The sequence below is a fragment of the Anopheles arabiensis genome, chromosome X (genome assembly GCF_016920715.1).
Source record: "Anopheles arabiensis isolate DONGOLA chromosome X, AaraD3, whole genome shotgun sequence".
Lineage (NCBI taxonomy): Eukaryota > Metazoa > Arthropoda > Insecta > Diptera > Culicidae > Anopheles > Anopheles arabiensis.
Window position 1 is genome coordinate 17,046,979 of NC_053519.1, and position 19,454 is coordinate 17,066,432.

General features: G+C 43.4%; 2 protein-coding genes across 2 annotated transcripts in view; one reads left to right on the plus strand and one right to left on the minus strand.

Moving 5' to 3' along the window:
- LOC120906463 (probable cyclin-dependent serine/threonine-protein kinase DDB_G0292550) overlaps positions 1–19,454 on the minus strand; it is a 77,093-nt gene that overhangs the window by 39,378 nt on the left and 18,261 nt on the right. The window contains exon 2 of the mRNA XM_040318167.1: positions 7,061–7,600. Coding sequence (XP_040174101.1) covers positions 7,061–7,600 — 540 coding nt within the window. The remainder of the gene's footprint in view (positions 1–7,060; positions 7,601–19,454) is intronic.
- Positions 3,384–5,507, plus strand: LOC120906464. Its single transcript, XM_040318168.1, has 2 exons — positions 3,384–4,383; positions 4,458–5,507. The coding sequence occupies exon 1, from the start codon at positions 3,554–3,556 to the stop codon at positions 4,376–4,378; it is 825 nt and encodes a 274-aa protein (XP_040174102.1). The 5' UTR covers positions 3,384–3,553; the 3' UTR covers positions 4,379–4,383; positions 4,458–5,507.

The following is a 19,454-nucleotide window of genomic DNA, read 5'->3' on the forward strand; positions in this document are numbered from 1 at the left end:
CAATTCTGGAGTCAATTCCCAATCCTGGTTCCGGAGCCAATTCTGAATTGATCCGGGATCCGGAATCGGAATCGTTTCCAGCAACTCAATCGGCTCCGGAATTGATTCTGAACACGAAATCGGAATCGGGAAGGTCTGTTTCCGAGCTCCCATCAATATTCTAGATCGCGGCTCTTTAGCACCTTCATAATAGGTTGGCTGATAAGTCCCCGGTCTGACACATAGATGGCGCCGCTAGTATTAAATGCATATTTTTTTATATAGTACCAACCTTCAAATGATTCGTGTCACAAATTTGACGTCTGTATGTCAATTAGTTTGTTAGACAGAGCATCTTTTGTCAAGCAACTTTTGTGTTGTGTTGTTCCACCAAGACAACGCACCGTGCCACAAGTCATTGAGAACGATGGCAAAAATTCATGAATTGGGCTTCGAATTGCTTCCCCACCCACCGTATTCTCCAGATATGGCCCCCAGCGACTTTTTCTTGTTCTCAGACCTCGAAAGGATGCTCGCAGGGAAAAAATTTGGCTGCAATGAAGAGGTGGTCGCCGAAACTGAGGCCTATTTTGAGGCAAAACCGAAGGAGTACTACCAAAATGGTATAAACAAATTGGAAGGTCGTTATAATCGTTGTATCGCTCTTGAAGGGAACTATGTTGAATAATAAAAACGAAATTTGACAAAAAAATGTGTTTTTCTTTGTTAGACCGGGGACTTATCAGCCAACCTGTTAGTTTTGCCAGAGCACTACTTGGACTGGGAGAACGGGTCAATACAGTTTTGCCCAGCTGTTTACAGTTTTTGGTTACAGTATGTAACTAACCTTTGTTTTCAACAATTCGTTATAAATTTTCCAATTGTTAACAAATTTTAAGATACAACGTCATACGAATGAAAAGCTAGTCATTGAACATTTCTATAATGTTGTTTTTGCTCAGGCAATTGAGAGCTTCGATACTAGGAATATTTTAACATATGGATGATGTAAGTAATATTTTAATATTTTTAAGACAATGGATCACAAATAAATAGTGAACTACAAATATCTTTGATATTGTTAGCAAATTAAAAATTTGCATTTTTTATGTTACGTGATTGCTGGATGATGCCTGAAACCAACTCCCTGAAATCAATTGCAATTGGTTTCAATTTTCATATCAATTATATGGCTCTTCGTTTATTATTTGGCTCTCTAGGTAGAACTCTACGAACAATTTGATATAATTTGGTTCATTCCGGGGAAACAAGTTTGTGGAACCCTAATGTCTACGATATTCGCATTGGCATTGCTCTTTGCTGAGGCACATAAAAACACGATCAGCAAAATCGGCTACTTGAAAACACGAAGCGTTTATTGGTACAATGCATTCGAAGTGTACGAAAGCATCAAGAATGTCAGCGTGTCTAGCCGCAAAAAGACCATGATTTCTTCACGAATAGCGTCATAACAGATAATGATGATGATGGACTGTTGTTCTGAGCCTGAAGCTCGCTAGACAGTCTACCACTTAAGACGAGATTCAATCTCTGTTCTCCCTTTCTGTTGCAAGCGAAAGTATAGTGGAAATATTATTTGAGTTACTTTCGATTCCGTCCGTTCCCTTTCATTTTACCCCCCGATTTGGTTTTGCTCATCCGAAACTTTCAAACTTCCTCCCACTGATTCCACCGTTTGCGTATGCTATTGATCCAAACTAGTGATAGATAAAGTTTGCATAAATCCGGAATCAACTCCGAACCGACTCCGATAAATTTGAAATCGACTCCGGAAGGTAGATCCGCCCTGCATCATCAGGAGTTGTTAGGAATCGCCCGGAATCGCCCGGACTCGTCTGGAGCCGTCCGAAGTGGTTCGGAGTTGTGCGGAGTAGTTCGGAGTCGTTCGGAGTCGTTCGGAGTCGGAGTTGCTCGGAGTCGTCCGGAGTCGGCCTCCGGACAACTCCGACTCCGAATGTCTCCGGATGACTCCGAACGACTTCGGACGACTCCGAACGACTCCGAACGACTCCGGACGACTCCGAAAGACTCCGAAAGACTCCGGAAGGCTCCCGACGACTCCGGGCGACTCTGACTCGGACTAACAATAGTTGGAGTCGGCTCGGCGTCGTGGGTGTGCTCCAGAGAGCACATCACCAATCCAAACTCCTCTCTGGAGATAGCAACGAACGAAACATCTCAACAGAAATTTTTTGGCCCGAAAAATAATTGCTGATTATTACTAAAGCGCAAATATCGCACACAAAGTAAAAAAAAACACAAATACGTTCATCCACGAAAAAGTGCGATCACGTGGACACTCGTACGTCGTTGATTCCGACTGCAGCTGCGTGTAAAATCAAAACTGAATGGACATAAACATGCTTTCTCGTTTTACCCAATATCCCATTCCGTCTGGCAGAGCTAGTTGATTTTATTGCCCGGTAGCCAATAGCAAACGAGGACAATACACTCGCCGATACACACACCGAATCGATGAGTAATACATTTGTGTGTTTGGCAAAGCCATGCAGATGCGCACAGAAGACATTCGCTTCAAAAAGTGCGACAAAGAGAGAGAGACAGAGAGAGAGAGAGATAGAGAGAGAGATAGAGAGAGATAGAGAGAGAGAGAGAGAGAGAGAGGGAGAAAGAGATATTAATTTATATATTTAGAGAAGGTGAGAGCGAAATACTTGCTGAGAAGAAATTCTACGCGAGTATAGTCGCATGATCAATAGTCTCATTCGTCGTGCGCAGTTCACTTTAAGCAGTCGTCCATCTGGAGCGGGTTTTCGTTTGGATTAAATGTGTTAGTGGAAATTCAGAAGCAATCCGATCAAATCCTGTGCATAATATTAAGGACTGTGTACCGTGTAGAATCAGGGAGCTCTTTTATTTTGGGAAACTGTGTGCCTTTGCATCATGATACTATTAGTAGTGAATCAAACACACAACTGTGCCGAACAAGGTGACTAATAGCACTGACTATTAAAAAGGTTCGTTATTTGCTAGCCGAGAGGCAAATCTGTGCGGTATGACAGCGTGTGATCAATCCGAGTCGACGTTTAAATGTGACTTAGGAAAAGTGAATGCAGAAGTAATTCGATCAACTCCTGTCAACAATATTTGTGACTGTGTACGGTGTATATTCGAGGAGCTGCTCTTTTATTGACAATTGTAAAACTGTGTGCATGCCTCTTTTACTGTTTTGCATCTTGATACTATTACAAGAAATCAAAAATACTGAGCTGTGCCGAACAAGCTGACGAACATCACTGATTATAAAAACGGTTCGTTGTTTGCTAGCCGAGAGGCACAACCGTGTGGCGTGACAGTGTGTGATCAATATGTGTCGTATTCAATCCGACTTAAGCTAGCTTATTTAACCCCTTCATTCTCTACCACAAGCACTGATCTGGCAAGGTGAGCGGACCTTCACAGTCTAGCCTGAGCAGGGCTCAGGCTATCCCTATAGGATTCTTGAAAAAAAAAAATCCACTAGAATTATTGTTGTATGAAGTGTACTTTAATTTTTAATCGGAAACAGACATAATTGGCAGATATAATTAAAATGGATATACGCGGCACCAATACATTCAGTGAATCTGAGTTAGAAAGTGATTTTGTGCAAAAAATCAATGCTCTCTCAATTCAATTATTTACCGAGAATCTACCGAGTACCGATAACAGCACCGAGAAGGGGCCAGAGCTAGAGAGAGACACTCAGGATGTTGGTAATGCAACAGCTGCCAGTCGATCTTCGATCCCACCGGAAGGGAGTGATGGAGCGAGTTGTTCAGGGCTGCTGAGCAAACGAAAGCGTAGCCTTCAAGACAATCTGGAGCCGGAAGCTACTGGCGTAGTCAAGAGGCGTTTGAAAGAAAATTCGCAAACGACAGGGAAAGACACTATCGAAGAAGACTCATGCTCGGAATATTCGACCACTTCATCGATTGGCACAGATGACGAGAGTTTGCCACTGACGTCGGAAGATACCATCGGAGAAGATTCAGACTTTGAATATTGGTCCACATCTTCCATAGGCATAGATAGCAATATTGTGTTAAAGTCGTCGGAAGATACCATGGGAGAAGACTCAGACTCAGAATATTCGACCACATCATTGAGAGAAATTATACCACAGACATCGGAAGATGTCATCGCAGAAGACTCAGACATGGAATATTGGTCCACATCTTCCACAGGCATAGATGACAATATTGCGTCACATATGATGAAAGAATCGGAAACCGAATATTGGTCGTCATCAGCTGTGGATCAAGATGAAGACAGCAAATCAGTGACGTTGGAAAATTCGCAGGAAAGACCCTCTTCGCCCTCCAGCAACGGAAAGCTCGCAGGATGTAGCAGTCAGCAAAATGAAGGAAGAAAGTGAGAGTCGTAAGTATGGTCAACTATACTAGTTTCAAGTTGCTTGATAATGAGCTAGTGTCATTACACGATTTTCCTCGCAGGTAACGCCAGTGATGGGGAGGTTTCCCGCGTCCAGGCACACCGTCAAATAGCATCGCGTGAAGTGTGTATTTCATGAGAAATCCCTAAAAAAATCATCTACTTTACGACGAATTTGCCATGCATGAGCTCGACCTCGACCCGGATGCAAATCGCGAACCATAAGACTGGGGGAGATGGCTTCATACTGCTTTTGATAATCTTAAATTTTTTATTGTATAAACACTAATTTACTTTATATTCATACCATGATTTACGTTGCGTGCGTAAATTTTTGCCTCTAAAGTATACATTTTTGACATAGTAATTCAAATACTTTTTTAAATTTAATAATCAATTTTAATATCGAAATAGTCAAAAAATAATTTGCTAAAAATTCACATTGATATTGATCTCAATATCATTCAAATTTATTTATGAAAAAATAAAACAAACGATCATGGCAAAACACATACAGTGCATATATATGCATTTTGTAGGGGAAGTTAGGTGAAGACAGACACAAAAAGAAAATTGTTAAAAATCTAAAGATATATAATTACAGCGACCATGAAATTGTGTATAGCTTACACCCATATTTCATTAGAAAATGTGTTAAATTTTTCAATTTTTGATGTTTCTATTTTATTTTAATGTCTTTGTTATCAACTAAATTATTTTTTCGCGTAGTTTTGGCATATTTGGGTGAGACGATAAGATACCTGATGCGGGAAACATGGACACCTGTAGAAATCGTTGAAAATTGAAAAAGTTTACTGTATTTGAACATTGCCTGTTGCTTTCCCCTTCCTGGAACGTGCATAGAAATCATCTTGGTCATTTGCAACGTCCGTTCGTTCAGCAGTTGATTTAGGAATTGTAAGCGCCGCTTCAACCATAACGTAAAATCCAAAATGTAAGGCATTTGTTTGGATTGTTGAGTTATTAAATAATTACATTTATCAAGTAAATTTTTATGAGCAGTGTTCATTTTTCCCGCGATGCCCGTCTTTACCATCTTTCCCCTACTCATAATATATTAACGTTTTACACCTGTTTATAATCACTATTAATCGAAGTAATAAATATTTTTCATACAATTTAATGCACAAAAGGGAAACTACGTCCTTAAACTTGAAATAGTTCCGAAATAAATTGTACTTAAGTAAAATTTGAAGTGTTTCACAGACAAGGTATAGTATTGGTGGGTATCATATATCACAGACAAAATCAAAGTGACGAGTTCGAGACGATGTTTGTCATGTTTCATTAAACTACTGCACTAAAAAGCTAAAACTGAGAAATAAACTTAAACGAAAAAGCGATATTACACTGAAAAGCTAACCGCGGAAAAAGTTCAACGAAAGCAAAAAAAAAAACAAATTGAAAAAGATAGAAAAAGATATACAGCGGTTTTTTGAGTCAATTTAGAATGTCAACAACATTTTTCATTGCTTAGGAAATGGTTTTTCAATAGCTGTCACATTTTGTACTTGCATCATAACATTTTTTTAGTTTTTCTATATGATTTTCAATACGCTTCACGCTGGATTCAGTTTGACAGTTCTTTGTGATGCGTTGAAAATTATGTGGAAGAATTGAATGTTTATTGTGATGCGAATACAATATATGGCAGCTGTAGAAAATCATCGTGAAGGAGGTGAATAATGATGTGCGCATTCGAATATGACTTCGAAAACCCTGCAATAAAGTACGGCAAGAACTCGATTGACAACTAATTAGCGAACCGCAACGTTCGCGATTGCACCGGCTAGGGTCCAGATTGGTCAGGACACACGGTAGCAAGTCCGCCAACCACAAAACACTTTTCATGGCGCTTCATGGAAAACAGAAACCAATCGTGTATTGTTTTTTTTTCTTGTTTTGTTGCCCTTCTGCATCCTTTTTTTAACCCCTCGGTTCTACAAATTCAATTAACTGTCAGCAGAGTAAAGGGATGGGCAAAGAGGCCAGTGAATCCGTGGAAAAGGGTATTTTGTGAATTTAATTGAAATTTACTACCAATGGGGCAGCCACCAGGCTGACTTCCGGATTCGTCCGTGGTTAGATGGGGTTTCGCAAGTTGATTTATGCGGAAATTACTTCACTATTGCTCTTCCCGCCCACTCCCCCTTACGGCTCGAAGCTGTCGGAGTGCTTTGGGGCGGTCGTACACTTTTGGCATTCCATTCATTGTTTCGTCACCGTTTTTCACCACGACGGTGTCGGTTGTAAACACCCGCCGTAGGGGTGGGCAAATTTACAATTTTCACACTGTTGTTGTTATTTTACTTACACCTCAAAGCAGAAGGAAGGGGGAGGGAAACAATAAACGGATCGTTTCTTCTCTTACGGAGTGACGGGCGTCGGCCGTGCTGGAATGGAATTCATAGTGACTTTGCAAGACGCGAGCAAATTGCGATAAAAAAAGTGTCCGTGGGCTGGAGGAGAAGCTCGTTCGCAGTGGATTGTCTTGAATTTGGCTAGAAACATCATAAACACACACACACACACACAACCATTACAGCAAACATTGAGTTGGATTGCGCTCGGCACGTGCGTGGAAATGGACCCGCGCACGTGATGTGCAAAATCCGCGGGCGTATTGCCCGGGCACTCTACTTACCGTAGTCGTCGTCGTCGGACAGGGCGATCGCGTGCAGCCGGGCCAGGGTTTGCTCCTCCAGCCGCTGCTCCTTGATCTTGCCGTCCAGCTCGAGCTCCGAGTCGGTGTCGTTGTAGTTCGAGTGGTTCCGGTTGATATCTGCAGCGCCGCCACCGCCGTCGTCACCATCGTCGTCATCATCATTGTCGACACTGTTGAGCGCCATGCTGCCGTGTGTTTGATTGCTGCCTGCGTGATTGTTGTTGAGGATGTTGCTGTTGTAATTGTTGTTGTTGTTGTTGTGATTGTTGCTCTCGGGACAGGCGTAGCCGGTGCAGCAGAAACTGTTGCCGTTAAGCTGCTGCAGCTCGCCACAAGCGCAACCGGGCGCTGTTGTCTCCGAGCCTGCCGCCCCATCGAAGTCGATCAGCTTAACGGTGTAGGGCGGGCTGGCCGACGAGCCAGTCACATCGTACCGCGCTCGCTGATGCGACTGCGAGTCATCCGGCTCGCCGCTCAGCCTTCCGTAGGCTTTGCGTGGTGGACGAGGGTTACTCCTTTCTGAAAAAAACAGGGAGGAAAATATAGATAGAGTGTGTGTGTGAGAGAGAGAGAGAGCGAGAGAGAGAGAGAGAGAGAGAGAGAGAGCGAGAGAGAGAGAGAGAGGGAGAGAATCAAATTCCGAGCAAGCAGTTGGCATTATTGAATAGATCTTATAGCTTTGAGCTTACAGCTTATAGCGAGTTGCGAATCTTCTGGTGAGGTTCGTACATTCAACAGGAATGTTCCATTTGTTTTCTCCCAGCCCGCTCACTTTCCTACCCTGCTGCAGTGCGAATGGTAAAGCCAAAACACGACACTCTCATGTAACAATCTCTCTGCCAACTCGTCTGTGTGCGTTCCGCTATGTGTAATCAAAGACGTGTAGTCGTTCCTTTGACAGAGAAACACCATGCAATTGTCTTCGGGGCATCCTTTGGCATTCCGCCCGTTATGTTCTTGGACCGCATCCCGGGGCTACTGTGCCACCACTATTAATCGTCCGTCATCGCTGTACTCTGAGGTTGCTTCAACGTAGCTGAAATTCTACACCCGCTGGGTTCCAGGTTCGTGTGCAAGGGCACATCGTGAAGACGTGAGGACCGGTGGGACGATAGGGGATGTAACAGAACCGATCCGCGGCCGGCAGCAGCAAAGCGAAAGCATTGTTTCGCAAATTGCTAAAGTGTTCGGAACGAGAGCCGCACCAAATACGTGACCGAATCGTGCCCGACGTCTTCGTACCTCAAACACCGGGCACTCGAGCTTCATTGATTCACTCTCGTTTAATTTCGTGCTTGAAAGTGTTGATTTAGTGGTACTTGTAACAGCTGAGTAGGGTAGAGGGGTATAGGGGGGATCCGATGGGACGATACAATTAATTTCTTACCTAAAAAAAAATACACTCTCCGGACACCCTGGATCAAAGGTGTAGGGGTTTTCAGCTCGCGAGGACCCTGCTTTTGCATTTATCTTGCCTGAATATATCTTCTCCGCTGCTCTGTTTACAATTTTTTGTTCTTGGATGTCATTTACATTGACAGCAAAGGGACCGCTAGGCGTTTTAATTCCGTTCTGCTAAGATCGCGCACCGGTCTTAGTAGTATATCAAAACTCTTCATCATCATCTCCGTCCGTCGTTCTCCGTTACTTCTCGTAGCAGGTGTAGCAGGCAGATCACCTTGCAGCATGTGCTGTATGTCAATCAAAATCTAATTACAACTGCCTCCATCCGACCTTCCCCGGTACTTCCAGACGACTTTTGCACGCTATTCTTTCTAGCCAGCATCCGTGCACGAACAGTGTCATGTCTGGCTTCCAGTTCGCATTGCTGGCTGTCCCGTCCCAAATAAAAAAAAAGCCACACACACACACTCACACAAATGGGGTCACTAAAGTACCCGTGGGACCGCCGTGGGTGGCAGATAGCTAAAACCAACTAATTCTCTTTCACGCCCTCAGTTGAAAACAACGAACAGGAAGAAGAAGCAAAACAATGAAGGGAATTCACTCGAGGGAATGGAATGGACACGTTCCAAAAGTTTTCGTCAGCAGCGAGAGGCAGAAGCAAAAATAGAAGAAACGGACAAGCGGGAAACCCCTCGAAGGAATGTCATTCCCAATGCGATGGGAAGAAAAGCAGAGAACAAGAGAAAATAAAAAGAAAACACACTCACCCAAGCACACATTTACAAACGAACGTTGCAGGAGAGCGCCTCTTGGTGATTATCGTTTGCCGCCTTTTGCCATTTACCTCACTCTCTCTCTGATCCGATCCTGCAAGCTGCTACAGCTTCCTGTCCGGCTGACGGGCGAACGTTGACTTTCGCGTCGAGCTCCTGGCAGGACGTGCAAGTGTGTACGTCCCGGCGTTTTCCTTCCCCCAATTCCCAGCGGGCGTACCTCTTCTTGTGTATTTTTTGTTTGAAATCCAAAAACACACAACTACTTCCCTTTTCGGACACGGCTTGAGCACGAACACAGTGCCTCTGACGCAGACGAGCACCCTTCCCGAAATGGGTTGCAGATGACCATGGCGGCAAATTGAGAAGGGCTTTAAATTAAGCCTGGAATTCCCGGAGAATGGCTCCAGGCCACGGACGAGATTTGGTTGATTGATTGGGGGGACGCATTTAGCGAAACTAAATGGCGATAGTTAGAGGAATATGCGAAAAAAAAGCGTACATATTTTTCATCGAATTCGAAAGCAACTACACTACCAGCGGGTCAAGGCACCTAGCCTAGTTCCACTCCGTCTGATCGTGCTGTGTGCTGACATTCGTTTGAACTCTCCGTCGCTGTTGGTCTCCCACATAAGACGATTTTGCCGAATTTCCCGGAGCTGCCGGGGCTTTATTTTCTGGTAGAACATCAAAGCACGAGCGCAGGAGCCATGCAAATATCTTTGCCTAACGCAGACAACAACGAAAAAATACTCAAAGCCTCTCCCTCTTCTTCCCTCGTTCTCTCTCTCTCTCTCTCTCCTCTCTCACTCACACACACACACAGCAAGTAGACAAACCGAATCAACCAAAGGCAAGACCTCGCCAAACACAGTTACAGTTGCTGGGTAAATAAATTTTGGATATTTGATAAAAGACTTGGTGGTCTTCTGCCGCCGGACGGTGACGGCACCGGCGGACCCGTCAGTTTTCATTTCGGTGCGGCGCTGCCGGCTTCAAAGGAAAGCGAGCGGCCGCTGCGTTTGTTTCGTGCTGGTTTTCACTCGCAACACGAGAAGAATTGGATGTCTCAAAATTGAAAATAAAAACACCGGAAAAAGAAACCGGATAACGGCAGGAAAGGAAATCGAAAATAAATAATAGGAAAATCTGTGTAACGACGGGGCTTGCGTACGCGCCGCACGTGTCGTTCAGCGAGCATTGTGGCCCGAGGGGTATGTGCGTGTCCAGGAATCGCGAGAGAGAGAGAGAGAGAGAGGGAGAGACAGAGAGAACAGAGAGAAAAAGTGAGATAGTGCGATGAACCCGGCTGGAGCACTCCGCCATTGATGCCATTTCGTATTTGCAAAAATCGCTTAGCGTCGAAAATAATAAGAAGTATCAAGCAACACACACACACACACACTCACATACACACAATCGCTCACGTAATGAAACAAATGAAGCTGGGCTTTCCTCTGCACCGCAGCAGGTGACATTGTTTGTATTGGTTTGTTGTTTTTGTTCGTTGTGTTTGATTTTGTACAAAAATTCGCCGAACTCACCGGGTTTGTTGGGTTTGAACTTCAAGGGCCTCCCACTCCCACGGAGATGAGATCAAGTGGGTTTCAGCTTCGACGATATTTCCCGGGATCGCAACCCACGTTGAGCTTGCTAGAACACTATCTTCCCCCTCGGCCCCCCTCCCAATTGATGCAAACTGGGTGTAAAACAAATTAAATTGAAATACTGCAAAAGCAAATACGCTAATAAATGACCGACCGCCTTTGCCCATCGTATCGATGGAGGCGCCCAGTACTTTACATCGATTTTAAAATGATTCGCTGCAAAAATCATTTTTTCTACCAATCATTGAGCTGCTTTGTATTTCCCGCTCTGAGTTTTGTATTGAAAGCAGAAACACCCTCCCGCCCATATCCACCATTCCAGTTTAGATGCTTGAACAAAGAGGCACGCGTTCTGAAGCGTGCAAATAAATCCTTTCAGACTACCGAAGGCAGATTCAACATTGCTTCCCCTTGGATCGACCGTTCCATCTGGCTGTGTATGCGTGTTTGTGTATGTATTCAATTTTTGTTGAGCTTTGCTGCACATCGAGCGCACTGCAAAACAATAAACCGATCGAACGAGTAGAAGCGACTACACAAACGATTGTTCCGCATATGTCAACACTTTACTCGCTAAAACAATTGCACACAGAGAAAGCGTAGCGCAAAGAGGAGAAAGGGTGGGTCAAGAGGGGGGAAAGGGGGGGGGGGGGAAAGGGAAGGGGTTTGTGAGTTTGTCTGAATGGGTGGCAAAGAGCAGGCAACAGAGTGGAAAAACTGTACACAAAATCCCGCAAAACCATTGCACTCACTGACTGCGGTCGGGCGCAGTATGCAGTCAAAAGCTGAAAAAACCCATCAAGAATTACTCATAATGCTTATCCGATGGGGGAGAGCAGCGATGCAATATCTAATAATGGCACTGGAAGCAGCAGCAGCTACAACAAAAACTGAACGAGAAACTATCGTACTGTTCCGGCACAGTTCGCCCGGGGAATCTAATACGTGTTGCGGGGTTTGTTAGCTTTTTCCGGTCATCTCGCATTTTTCGCACTTATTTTCTTTGTGTTTTTTTATAAACACTCACCATGCGCAAATAGTGGCTATTGTGCGGTACGATGAGCGGTGGGGAAAGTCTTGTACCAACCGGAACGATGGAACAATGAAATCGCTGCGAAACACTCGTTGCCATAGGAGCCCATCTTTCCTAGGCAACATGGCATTCGCCTGCCGCATGGTTACTGAATGAGCCTAAGCGCTTTTGCCCTTTTCCATCTACTCTCAAGCAGCGTAGTATATGCGAGTAAGGTACACTTGTGCAGCTGCACGGTTGTACTCGGAGCCAGAGCCAGAGTGTGTTAACTGCGCATAACGAGGAAATTGGAGTCATTTTGAAAGCGCGAATGGAAATCGAAGAAAAAGGGTGGAGTTGGAATTTATTCATCGTTGTCTATAAATACATCAATCGCCGAAACGGCAGACGGGTACACACATGTCAGCCTTCCTGACAATGCAATGCAAAAGGCCGAGACATGCTGCGGCTGACAGAGGCAGAGTTTGATTGCGTTTCTGTTTCTGGGAGCGAAAATTTCGTTTTTATTTCCTATTCAAAATGTTTTATCTATTTCTTCTTCAATTGTTTAGAAAACAAAAAGCAAAATCACACACATCACATGACTGTGACTCATTGCTGTAGAAAGTGAATTCGAAAATCTAATGTAGAAAAGGTCCCTCCCACCCATGTGAACAATTGTTAAAAGCCAGCCTTCCAGAAGAAATTAATTGATTTAACTGTGGTACTGTGGCACCTACCATTCGCATAAACTTTCGCTTTGTCTGCAGTGGCGGATCTAACGGTAGGCGGACTAGGCAGTCGCCTGGGGCCCCCGTAGATCGCCATTCTATAGTATGCCGTATGGACAGAGTTCAAGCGACAAGGGCCTGGTCGTTGGGGCCTCAAGGCTGGCGAATCATTTGCACCCCCCCCCCCCCCCGTCAGCAAAAATTTTAGAGCCTGTGACTAATGATCGACGGGGCCCCCGACGACATTTCAATCTCCTAACAGCAAGTTAAGTGCCGCTAACACCCCCCCCCCCCGCACGCCACAACGACATTTACGATTTACAGGGGGCCTCAGCTCATCTTTCCGCCTAGTGAAAGATAATACCCCCAATACCCTTAATCCGCCACTGTTTGTCTGTTGTTATAAAGCAATTTACACAGAGGATACATGAGTGATCAACCAACAAACAAACACACGCACATTATTACATAATGTGCCGACCAGTCTAGTGTCTCCAATAAAGACATTAATTGAGGCGCGTGTATGCAAACGCTTATAAGCCCTGTAACTCCAGTGGGATATTAACGTTTAAGCAAGAAAGAGAGAAACGTGCTTTCTAGAAAAATCATATGTTTGAATAGTTTGCTTGGATGGAATATGTATAACAAATACAAATAATATATAAATATATTAAAAAAAAGTGTCTGTTCCCGAGTTACGCGGTTTGTGCATTTCCGAGGAATCCGCGTAACTCGAATATCAGCGTAAGTCAAATTTCGCGGTTTTCGGCCAAAATACAATTGATAATTTGGTAATTTTTATTCAATTGAGTACTTGTATAAACCTTACCTCTTGTTTGATACGATTTGTACCGAACATTCTGATGTTTTTGGCTTTTAAGTGGATTAAATTTATTAACAAAAATGAAATTTACACTGCAATCGACAATTCGTGAAGCAAATTATATTGATTTGACGTTTGATCTGTAAAATTTATAAAACCGCGTATCTCTGAATCCGCGTAAGTTGAGAACCGCGTAACTCGGGAACAGACTGTATTAGGTAAAGTGCAAAAAAAGTAATTTTAGCTTTAGGCAGAAACATACTAACTCAGTGCATAACCTATCAAAGAGAGGTTTATACAACCTAAACCTTAACTCGATGGGAAACACCAGAGCTACATGCACCAACTTTAAACTAGTAAATAACGCTGTTTTAAGTTATTCAACTAGATGACTAATTATGTTTTGACAGCTCTGGCATTATGCTTAGTAGATGCAAACTCTGGCGATATTTGTAGATCTATTTATCATTTAGATTTCCTGTAAATTCTTCTATTTCTACTAAATTATTTCTATTGTAAAAAGAATTTGTATTGTGTCCAGGCGGTAAATTATTCTTAAAGTTTTGTTTGATTTTTTTTTCGATACTAATGCAGTAATCCATTTCGGCACTGTGCAGGTTAATGTTCAGAGTTTTTTTTGTTTTCCAGATGTAGTTTAAATACCACCTTCATAAATGAATATACTGTTTTTTTTCGATGTGAGTGTTGAATGTCATGAGCTATTCAAAAAGTATTCATAAATATCGAACCTGATCTTTCCATGGAATGTTGCCTCGCAAAAAAACCAACTTCGTGTATAGGTAGTCTTAAGAATTTCTTGTGAAATTACCTATGTCAATTTCATGTGATACAGATTGCTTTTGATTTATTGGAGTTTGTTTTAGTCTTCGAATTGTTTCACATCTTTATCTTAGTTTTTATCCAAGCACTTAAAACCTTAATTATTGATTTAGGATAGCGGTTTCTACCGGGGTTAGTATTGGCCTTGTTAGGAATTTTGTTTTACTCATTTTGTGTTTTACTCCTTTTGTATCCATTTTTTTAAAAGTCCGTCTAAAGGAAAGAAGAATTAGAGTGTTACAACAAAAAATGCTGCCTGTAACTGATGTAGGACTTTTGATCGTAGCTGAGATATCAAGGTTGACTAGATATAAATAGTTTTTTTTACAATTATTTGTTGTGGGAACCGTCTTGTTTATCCGGCGCTACAGCCGCTTAGTGGCATTGGCCTGCTGCATGAGCGTCCGAAACCGCTAACTATTTCCTGCATGGGTACTAGACATGGGCAAATGTAATCAGAACGAAATTATTCCTTCCAATCTTTACACTTAGTTTACTTGTACCGCACAGCCAGATAAATTTAATGAGCAGTGCGGTATTGATTCTCCGTGCGGAAACTCTCCATGCTGACTATGAAAGTGTGCACCAAACCTTCGCAAGCGGTGTGGTCTCGATTCTCCTACTGGCAGATTTGACTATAAGGAGAAAGAATGATCAATTTGTTATCCTTGTCTTCATTCAGAAAATAGCTTTCTTGCTCAAGTAGCTTTTTTTTGCAACAGAGCGTAACAGCATGTAATTTTACAGTTGTAAGAAGAGTAATCTCGTGTCGACTGTAAATGTATGCAACAGTTTTTCCTTTCGGGCTATACATAATAAAATACTTTTTTTTACTGTGCGATGGATTAAATTAATGCTATGAATCTTGTTTTATTGATTGTTGATAAATTTCAATTTTTTTTAATTTTTTTTAATCCCAACGAATAAAAAAATAACTAATAAATAATTAAATAACTCATAATCAATTGAATGTTTTTATTTCTTTGCTTGTAAATTGTATTTTGTCAAAAACTAGGGTGGAGATTTTTGCAACATGAATCGACGTGTAAAAATATAGCTTTCGCAAATGTGGGTGTGCGAATAAATCACTGCACGCATTGAGTTCATTTTATTGAGCGAACTGCACCGCACCTGATCTTTACAAAGAACCATTTTTCCATATCTAAGGGGAAATTCCGAAATAAATTTATGAAATAATGGTATATTATTAATGATAATATACTTTCCGATGGACTTTCAGCCAGAGGTTCAAAAGAGTTGAATTTCTTTGTCTCATACAGAATCTGAGTTTCGGGTATACAGACTGGGTTTTTTGGGTTTACAGACTGAGTCTATTGCTAAACACCGAAAATATTACTTATGTAAAATATGTAGAGTATAAGATATGTGTAAGATATGTATTGGGTAATAGCAAATGAAGTTGAATGTTTTTTTCCGTGACTAACATAACTAGATTCTTCATTCTGTCCCCAACCACGAAGCGAATCAGACGTGATCGATACGCGCTCCAAGTGGATGGATTTTTTGCCGGACAACAAGCCACTGACCTCGACCATACGCACTGCAAAGGAATACGTGCGAGAACGATCGGAAAGCGATCTGTGCTTAGTGTATAGTGCGTACAGTGTGTAGTGCGTAGAGTTGTGTGCAGCGCGTGTATACGCGCTGCGTGTGTACTGTAGTGTAGGTTTGTGAGTGTAGAGCGCATTCGTTGGACAGGTGCGTAGCGCTCGTTCGTCGTGTACTCTCGCTCTCGTGTGTCTACTTGTGGTAAGTGATCCTCTCTTGTTTACCTATCCTTTCTCGTCACACAGTTGGGTTTTTTTTCTCTCGCTCCGACTCTCTCATGGAGGCGGAGCCGATGGATGAATCGGAGGAGGGCTTTACTACAGTGAAGCGAAAAAGTTCTGATCCAGGACAGAATGCGAAAAAAAAGGCTAGTAACGAGCCCTTACCTTCAACGTCCCGTGATCAATTCATGGGACAATCGTTGAAAGGGAGTCCCAGATTCCGATCGTATCCCGCATCTTATAACGGGATACATGATGTATTTTTCATGCCGAAAAATAAACAGCTCGATGTAAGAGCAATTACGGCATCAGTTTATAAAAAATACCCAGGTGTCTTAGACATTATTCGCCCGCGTCCAAACAAGCTGCGGGTCACCGCAAAAGACCGGATGCAAGCCAATGCTATTGCGGCCGATCCGTCCTATACGGAGGATTACCGGGTATATATTCCCGGTGGATTGGTGGAAGTCGTCGGTGTCATTGATGACTTAGATTACCCCTTAGAGGACATCCTAAAGTACGGACAAGGGGCTTTTCTACACCAATCCTCCCCTCGGGTAAAGGTCCTTGAAGTTAAAAAACTTTACGCTTCAAGTGCGGTCGATGGAAAGAAGGTGTTCCGTGAGACTTCCTCACTCCGGATCACCTTCGAGGGTACAGTCCTGCCAAACACGCTGTACATTGAAGGGCTCAGAGTGCCCATCCGTCGACCATTTGTGCAAAAAATAGCATGCTGCACAAAATGTAGCCAGATTGGACATTCAGAGCCTTACTGCACAAACTCCGTGAAGTGTGGCAAATGCAAGGGATCGCATTCAACATCCGAATGCAAGGCCGAAACCCAGAAATGCATTCACTGCAAGCAGGAATGGCACGAAATGTCGTTGTGTTCTGTTTACCGAAAAAAACAATCGGAACACAAACGGGCCGTCTTGCAGAATACAAAAGGATCGTACGCCGATGTTTTGAAGTCCACCTCAAATGTGAATCCGTTCGATAACCTTTCCCTATTGGAGGGTAATGAACCGTTGCCCAATCTGGCACCATTAAATGGAGTTAAAAGATTGTATACAACACGGGTACCAAACAAAAAAACGATTAAAAAAATTGTTAAAGCTTCACCCAAAAAGGCACCTCGACGTCACGACAACGCGACCCCACGCCAAACCCAGGGCTCCAAACCCCCTCGTGACGCTCGCACCCATCCACGTTCCCGTAACCCTTCCAATCCCAGCAATCTGGCGTTCCCTAGCGAACCCAGATCTTTCTCCAGGCCATCCCTCCCAAGCCTGACAGAGATTTTACACTCTCTCCTTGACTCCCTCCACCTCCCGGAACCCCTTCCCGGATTGATCCCCCTGGCATTTCCTTTCCTAAGAGGAATGGTCAAGCAGTGGTTATCAAAATGGCCTTGTCTTAGTATGATGGTCCGTTTGGATGATTAATTTCTCCAATGGCCACTATACTACAGTGGAACTGCAGAAGTTTTTTGGGAAAAATAGATTCTTTTAAGGTATTACTAGGGCAATATAATTGTAATGCATTTGCCCTAAGTGAAACTTGGCTCTCACCCGATAAAAATATTACCTTCCCGGGATATAATATTATTCGTCAAGATCGACATGATCCAACTAGCGATAGGCGTGGTGGGGGAGTGTTAATTGGTATTCGTAGCAGTCACAGCTTCAGCAGAATACTCCTCCCCACACCCGAGGTAATCGAATACGTCGCGATCCAGGCAAAGCTAGGAGATCTTGACGTTTCTATTGCCTCAATTTATATCCCACCGGGAGCCAATCTGGATCCAAAGAAGATCAACAAGGATCTTGAGACAGTAGTAACGGTACTACCAAAACCATTTTTCATCCTGGGCGACTTTAACGCCCATGGATCAGATTGGGGTTGCACGCATGACGATAATCGTGCACCAATCATTAGGGATATTTGCGACACACACAGTTTGACAATTCTAAACTCTGGTGAAGCAACTAGGGTGCCCTCACCTATGGCACGACCCAGCGCAATAGACCTTTCTCTTTGTTCGTCGTCTTTAGGGCTGGATTCTATGTGGAAGGTAATCCAAGACCCGCTTGGTAGCGACCATCTGCCAATAAAGATCTCGATTATCAAGAGGAGTCGCACAGTCGATCAAGTCCCCGGTAATTGTGACTTAACGAGGAACATCGACTGGACGAAATACGGCGACCAAATGACCGCTTTGCTAATCCGCGTAGAACCCAGTTTCTCCGTAAATGAGGAGTATGCAAATCTCGTTATGGCGATAAACGAGTGCGCCCTCGGTGCCCAAACGAGGCCGCCCCCCCAGGCAAGGATTTTTAAAAGACCACCCACTCCTTGGTGGGACGCGGATTGTAAAGCGGCATTCTCAGCGAAGCGGAAGGCTTTGCCAGGTATAGAGACACCGGCTCCATGGATCTATACATCCATTATAGAGGCCTGGAGCGTAGGTGCAAAAACTTGCTTAAAGCAAAAAAAAGGTCATACTGGCCGAGGTATGTCAAAAACCTCAAGCCTTCCACTTCGCTAACGGAGCTTCAGAGCATGGCGAAAAGGATGCGCAACAGCAAAGCAACAAACGAGAGCGAAAGGGTTTCTGGGGCATGGCTAGAGCCATTTGCACAAAAAGTCTGCCCTGATTTCGCTCAAGCACCACCATATCAACAGAGTGCTCATGGGAGTGATCCGCAAATGGATTCACCGTTCTCAATGGTTGAGCTATCGCTTGCTCTGTACTCCAGCAATAATTCGTCTCCAGGACTGGATCAGATTCGGAACAAATTGCTCCATAATCTGCCAGATCTGGCGAGGAAACGGCTGTTGAGATTATTCAACATTATGTTGGAGCTTAACACCGTCCCGTTGGAGTGGAGAGAAGTGAAAGTAGTCACCCTTTTGAAACCTGGTAAACCGGCATCAGAATATAACTCATATCGACCGATAGCAATGTTATCTTGTCTGCGAAAATTATTTGAGAAAATGATTCTTTTTAGACTGGACAATTGGCTTGAATCCAAAGGCCTCTTGTCAAATACCCAATTTGGCTTTCGCAAAGGCAAGGGTACCAACGATTGCTTGGCGCTGCTTGTGTCCGAAATCGAGATGGCTCATTCTCGTAAAGAAATGATGGCATCTGCATTTCTTGACATCAAGGGGGCTTTTGACTCAGTATCAGTCAATGTTCTGTGTCAAAAGTTAGAATCTGCGGGCTTAACCCCAAGACTGAATAACGTCTTATTCAACCTCCTTTCAGAAAAGGCAATGAATTTCGACAATGGCTTCATGAAAATTCGGAGAGTCAGCTTTTATGGACTACCACAAGGGTCCTGTTTGAGCCCCTTGTTGTACAATTTTATGTCAACGATATAGATA

What these genes read in the sequence shown, in the direction of transcription:
- LOC120906464 (XM_040318168.1), top strand. Translation starts at nt 3,554, where the DNA reads ATGGATATACGCGGCACCAATACATTCAGTGAATCTGAGTTAGAAAGT.